Source organism: Archocentrus centrarchus, chromosome 10 (genome assembly GCF_007364275.1).
Source record: "Archocentrus centrarchus isolate MPI-CPG fArcCen1 chromosome 10, fArcCen1, whole genome shotgun sequence".
Taxonomy (NCBI): domain Eukaryota; kingdom Metazoa; phylum Chordata; class Actinopteri; order Cichliformes; family Cichlidae; genus Archocentrus; species Archocentrus centrarchus.
Genome location: NC_044355.1, coordinates 20,774,932 through 20,781,543, shown reverse-complemented (window position 1 = coordinate 20,781,543; position 6,612 = coordinate 20,774,932). Strand labels below are relative to the sequence as shown.

The following is a 6,612-nucleotide window of genomic DNA, read 5'->3' as shown; positions in this document are numbered from 1 at the left end:
CAAACACTGTTTAGATTTATTTATTGGCCTCTAAAAGTAAGTAAGCTACTTTCAGCTGCTTCTTTGCCACAGCAGGTAGCTACACACGTTTGATTTGGCAGGGTTTTACACCAGGTGCCACAATCAAACCAGCAACCTTTCGCTTGCCAAGCAGCCAGTTTTAACCACTACACCACTGGAGGCTTCCATGTGACATCAATCATATTGTCTTTGTAATAAAACTAATATAGGTATTACTGTGGTAACATCTAATCCTCCACAACAACTCCAAACACATCAACTGCACTGTCTGGCAAGTCAACAAAAGCCTGTATAATAACTGACCAACAATGATTACACTTCCCATGCAAAAAACGGTCACCAAGACAAGAAGATGGCTGATATGTGGTAAATTCAGTTTTTAAGCAAAAAAGCCTTTGCTTTCATCATGCTCCCGTGTTCAAAAAATGAAAGGACAGCACGTGTATTTTTGCAACAGTATGTGTTTTATTCACATCCACTGTGATATAAATATTTAGCTGACCATATTAACTCTGCAAACCAGAAATAGAAAGCCCTACATCACGCTGGTGTGGTTGAGAAATGCATCTGTCTCCCCCAAAATCCATCAGATCGATCAATTAAGGTTTTTCCCAGTGTAGGCATCAAGAAACAAAATATTTTCAGCTCAAAGAAGAATGGTCTTTTGCTGAGACACTAGAAGAAAGGATAGGCCCTGTATTTTCCCAGTGATGTCTCAAATGTAGCCCATAGTGACAATGACAGTAATCAGGCAAGGATGCCAGAAAGTGACGGAGCGGTCTGACCACAGGAAATGCCTATCTGTCATCCTCTGTTTCACTTCCCTTTCTGGATGGGAACTCTGGTTGGTTACAGTCTGTTATTGTGGGGATGAAAAGCAAAGCAATGGTTAAGCCTCTATTTTCAGAGCTAATTTTTAATATTCTGTCACGCGCACACACACACACACACACACACACACACACACACACACACACACACACACACACACACACACACACACACACACACACACACACACAAGTCCAGTGTTCTGGTCATCATGACCACAGAGAAATCAGAGACAATCACACCAGTTCGAAACCTGTCATCTCTTGGTTTTTGTTTCAACCTCAGCTACATACAAAGGTCCGTGAGTCATGGGTCCCGTATTCATCCCCCCACTGAATACCTGTACTCAGTACACAAATGACAACATACCCATTTTCAAACGCTAAATTTCCTCATCTAGCGTGGCTGCAACACAATCATCTTAACACACACACACACACACACAAAAAAAATCTACATCCTGGCATACAAGCACCTGTCTTTGTAGTAGTTCCCACTGTATCCTCAGGGCCTAATTTTGATGTGATGACACACAATACAGCCATTCATACAGACTCAAAAGAACCAAACAAAACCAGCCTAACTGAAATATGACACTTGGCTTTGGCCAGTAAAACCTTCAGTAAAATTTGAAAAGAATATTTTGTAAATCAGTTATCAGCTATCAGGAGCTTCTGTGATTAACTGGAAGGAAAGTAATAATGTTTTAAGGGGAAAAGTGAACAATTTCTACTTCAAGGAAGTACAAAATTGATTTACAGGGTTATTTTTGTTCTAGGTGTCTCTCTTCGCCTCTTCATCGGGTCTTGACCGTAAAACCTGTTACTCCACAACTTGAAGGAAAGCGGATTTGCTGTGAGAACACAGTGTTTGGGTACAGACTGTCCCTACATCCTTGTGTTGTGTGTAACATTCCTGCTTTGGGGCAAGCTCGCAAACTCGCACCCGTGCGCGATGAGTCACATCTCGCACGAGTGCGAGGTTAAACCGGCTGGAGAGTTTTCACACTCAGTTGCGACCGGTTACGTTCCCGTCCTATAGGCTGCCCCTCTCTCCTCCTCCTTCCTCCTTTCTTAGATAACACATGCATTTTTTTCTTCGCTTGAAGTCAGACGGAGGAGCAGAAACAGGGCAGGTGTGAACTCACCGAGCCTGAAAGTCCGCACTCGGTCAGGTTACAGTGAAATCAGAATGACAGCGTGACCTGTCTGATGTCATGTCAGCTTAAAACTAACACTAAGTAAAAAAAAAAATGTTGGCGCTGTTGGAAATATAATAACCTCATATTTCTAAATGACAATTAGAAGAGCTCAAATATGATTCCCAATAAAGTGCAATGTCGCAATAGCACGTTTACCTCTGCTTAGTAAACATTTGTTTCACAACCAAACAGCCGTGACGTTTCTCTGCTGTTCAGTTTCAAGACTTTAAGAAAGCCCTTGTCAACAGATATGTGGTCTCCAACAACAGTGATCTTCCAGCTTCCTTATTATGAAACGGCAGTGATGTACGCTGTGAGTCAGCAAACCGCAGCAACAAATGAAAAGGGTTTCCCACAGTTTTATTTTTTGTTGTTGTTTGTTTTTGTTTTGTTTTGTTTTTTAACACTTTTATTTCGATCGGGGTGTTCAACATTTCATGCATCATTTTCAATTTAGGTCGCAAATGAAACAAAAGTAGCAGGTTGAGGGATCTCCATCTGCTGTTGTCTTCCTGGCAATCCAGTGTTTTGTTTCTCAGTATTGTGGAAATTTACTGGACTTCAGATTTCTATACAGCGATTAACTTTTATGGTTAGCCGTTGCTCTCGGGGTATTGAACACTATGCACCACTGACTAATAAAAACAAAGTATAAACTTTTATTGCGCCCATGGCAGATATCTATTTATTATCTTGTTATTTGTCAACTCTCAGCTGAAGAGGCAAATTTGAAATCTAATTAAACACTAACATCATGGAAAAATTTGGAAAATTCCTTTTTTTCCCTGACATGCAGACATTCAAATTAAGACTTTATGTTAACTAGAATTAAACACTAAAACCATAATGACTCGGGCAGTGCACGTTGAAATAAACAATCATAAGCCAGCTATTATAAATAATTGTTTAGAAGGACAAACATATGTGAAAATACACAAATGACTGTAAACTGATGTTAATAGTGCTGTTAATTCAGTGATTTAGCAACCTAATGCGCCATTTATAACAGTGTGAAGTTGAAACTGAAAGAAAGACAACACGTTTGGGGCTCACGGTTAGGCCGGTCAACACCGCGTGCCCGCGTACGTGCAGCACGCATGTACAGAAATGTCCTGCAGGCGCGCGAGCAGGTTTTGCCCCCGCTCACTCGCTACGGCCACGATGACGTTCGCGGTGTTGGCAGAGACCCAAATAGGGGCGGTCCTCTGACGTCAGTGCCTCTCATTCACAAGCACGGAGGCGCATATATAAGCGGTTCAAACGCTCAGGAGTAGAAGCATTTACTTACTTAACACTGAATTATTATTATTTTTTTTTTATTTAAGAAAAACAAAGCCTAGGTATACCGAATAGACTTCACTAAAGAAGAGGAAAGAATCAGATTAGATAGTCTTAAAACTTTTTTCTTACGTGACTATTTTTTTTAAAACAAGCTAACCGGAACAAAGGACTCCGCGCTTCGAGGAGCAGTTGGACGAACAACAGTTTTTCAAACCAGCTTAAACTTCTGTGTTGTCTTCCGTTGTGACTTTGATGTTTTTGGATTTAACATTTCTACCCCGCCGTACTACTATGGTCATAATGGAGGTTCCCACCATCGACTGCGCGTCCCTCCGTACTTTGCTGGAGGGCGAAGTCCCGGGCTGCCTGGTGTTAGACTGCCGCTCTTTTCTATCCTTCAACTCCTCTCACATTTCGGGCTCCACCAACGTGCGCTTCAGCACCATAGTGCGCAGGAGAGCCAGGGGTGGTCTGGGACTTGAACACATCGTCCCCAACGAGGATACCAGGAACCGGCTCTTGTCCGGGGAGTACCAGTCCGTGGTACTGCTCGACGATCGCAGTTTGGACTTAAGCCAAATAAAGAAGGACGGGACAATGATGCTTGCAGTTACGGCCTTGTGTCGTCACCCCTGTGGTGCCAGCGTTTTTATCCTGAAAGGTAAGAAAACGCCGGTTTTTTGTTTTTTTTTTAAGAGTTAAGAGTCTCACGCAGTTGTTTTACTGTATCCTGACAACGGGGTCAACAAATGTTGATTACAGCTGTCACCATACCAGCTGGTGCTGGAGTAAACAATGTTCCAAAATAGCCCCATGAGCAGTTGTCACCTTTTTTGGGATCTATATTTAAATATCTTTGTTGTGGCGTGTAATCTGACATGGTGTATTTTTTTTTTATCCTTTTTCCAGGTGGATTTGACACATTTTCTACAGAGTATCCAGAAATGTGTACCAAACCTTCCCCTCCACAGGGGCTTAGTTTGCCTCTAAGCTGCAGCCATCCTGACAGTGCAGGCACAAATGGTAGTCCTTGCAATACACCGCTATATGACCAGGTTTGTATTTTATTACGTTTTGTTTACATAGTCGTTAAAAAAAAAAAACTCACTTTCTGTCTTAATTTCTGTCGTGCTGTTGTATTTATGACTGATTTGTTTTTGTTGTTTTGTTTAGGGGGGTCCTGTGGAGATCTTGCCTTTCCTGTATCTTGGTAGTGCTTACCATGCCTCTAGAAAAGACATGCTGGACATGCTTGGCATCACTGCTCTAATCAATGTGTCTGCCAACTGCCCCAACCACTTTGAGGACTCCTTCCTCTACAAGAGCATCCCTGTCGAGGACAACCACAAAGCTGATATCAGCTCGTTTTTCAACGAGGCAATCGAGTTTATCGGTGAGTACGTCCGTCACATTTACACTCTTCACACCTCCTCAGTGCTAAATAGAAGCACCTAAGTTTCATGTATTTAGATTTTTTTTTTTTTTTAAAAAGTTCCCTCCAAAACTGACAGCTGGCTCAGCACAGGCTCCCCACTCCAGTACAATGTGGTTACATCATTGCCACCCCTCAGGCGTAGAAAATGGGATTCCCCTCCTTTTTCCTTTTTTTTTTTTATGAATTGCGAAGCAGCAGCCCCAAACTAGTGGTGGGTACACTGGCTGCTCTTGAATAGGCTCCCTCCACACTGCTCTTTGTTTGGGCCTAACAAAAGGCAGTTTCTCCTCACTCAATGTCAGTTTTCCTCCCAGATCAATACCGCCAGCAGGGGTTTATCCCCCTCTTTTGTCCATTCAGTCTGGCTCCTTTAGTAGCAGCCCCCACAGGCTTGCACCCTGCACTGCTATAGACTGTTCCTGTGTTGTAATGAGGACTGTTAAATTAAAAAAGAAAATCAAAGCATTGCAAAGACTTTTGTGCTCATGCTTTCCTGTAGCAGGCAGAGTTTAGGCTCAATATAACCCTGTAAGTGTATACAGCTCACTAAATATTCTTTCCCTTTCTCTTTTTCTCCCCAGACTCAGTGAAAAACAAAGGAGGCCGTGTGTTTGTTCACTGTCAAGCCGGCATCTCCCGCTCCGCCACCATTTGCCTCGCCTACCTCATGCGGACCAACCGCGTGAAGCTAGATGAGGCCTTTGAGTTTGTCAAGCAGCGCCGCAGCATCATTTCCCCCAACTTCAGCTTCATGGGTCAGCTCCTGCAGTTTGAGTCCCAAGTCCTTGCCTCGTCAACGTGCTCCTCAGAGGCGGGCAGTCCAGCTATTGGCAGCAGCAGCACAGTATTTAATTTCCCCGTCTCCATCCCTGTACACACCTCCGCCAGCCAACTCTCATTCCTCCACAGTCCCATCACCACATCTCCCAGCTGCTGAAGAAGGGGTTGCCAGCGGAGACTTTGTTTAGACTTGAACTGTAACTCACTTGTGACTTTGCTCAGAGCACTTCACAAAACATGGTTCTGATTATTTTCCATTTATGGTGATGCTGGTATCACCTTAAAAAAATGGGGCACTTATTGTGTTGGGGTCGGATCATTTGGCTTTGTGATCTGCTGGTCAAATCTCTGTAGCCTGGCTTCATCATTTCAAAGGGATGTTTGTGAACCACCATCAGTCAGTATTGATGTTTAACCTCCGAAATGTGAAAATTATCCACACTTTTAGTCCTGAATTACTTGGGAAACAACTGATCAGATAGTTGTGCTTAGTCTTATGTTGGAAATCCTTTTATTCTTTATTCAAAGAACTGATTTTTTTTTCCCATTAAGGCAACTGCTTCCGATAATCATAATCATTAAGAGAGAGAGGGCTATAACAGTTGTCTCAGGAATTTTGATTTATCCTCTCATATGTTCATTTGCTTTCAATACTGGTCAAAGAAAGCAATATTAATCTACTCCCCAGCATGGCATGGAAGTCTCTCCTTACTTTGAACAATGAATGTATCCCCTTCTTTCTTGGAGCAGATGTGCAGGAACTCATGTTTAGATTTAGAGTTGCATAGGTGGCTATTTCAAATGCATGTACTTGCCTTATGAGACATCCTGGAGCCATGACGATCCTGACATACTGGGGAAGCTGACCGTGAAATACCTCATGTATGTGTACTGTGTGCTACAGAACCCCATAAACTACTAAAATGGGGCCACATAGTCCTCTGACTGCATTCTGACATATTTATTAATGAAAGTAATATATTTCTTTATTATATCTATTTTTGCAAGTGTTTCTTTGAATGTTTTTATACAAATGAATAAATCTCATTTGCCTTTTTTTTAA

At 42.4% G+C, this 6,612-nt stretch overlaps 1 protein-coding gene across 1 annotated transcript; it reads left to right on the top strand.

Moving 5' to 3' along the window:
• Positions 1-3,315: 3,315 nt before the first annotated feature.
• On the top strand, positions 3,316-6,612 carry dusp1 (dual specificity phosphatase 1). The gene is made up of 4 exons (XM_030739131.1): positions 3,316-3,995; positions 4,244-4,389; positions 4,508-4,727; positions 5,351-6,612. The coding sequence occupies exons 1-4, from the start codon at positions 3,587-3,589 to the stop codon at positions 5,704-5,706; spliced, it is 1,131 nt and encodes a 376-aa protein (XP_030594991.1). The 5' UTR covers positions 3,316-3,586; the 3' UTR covers positions 5,707-6,612.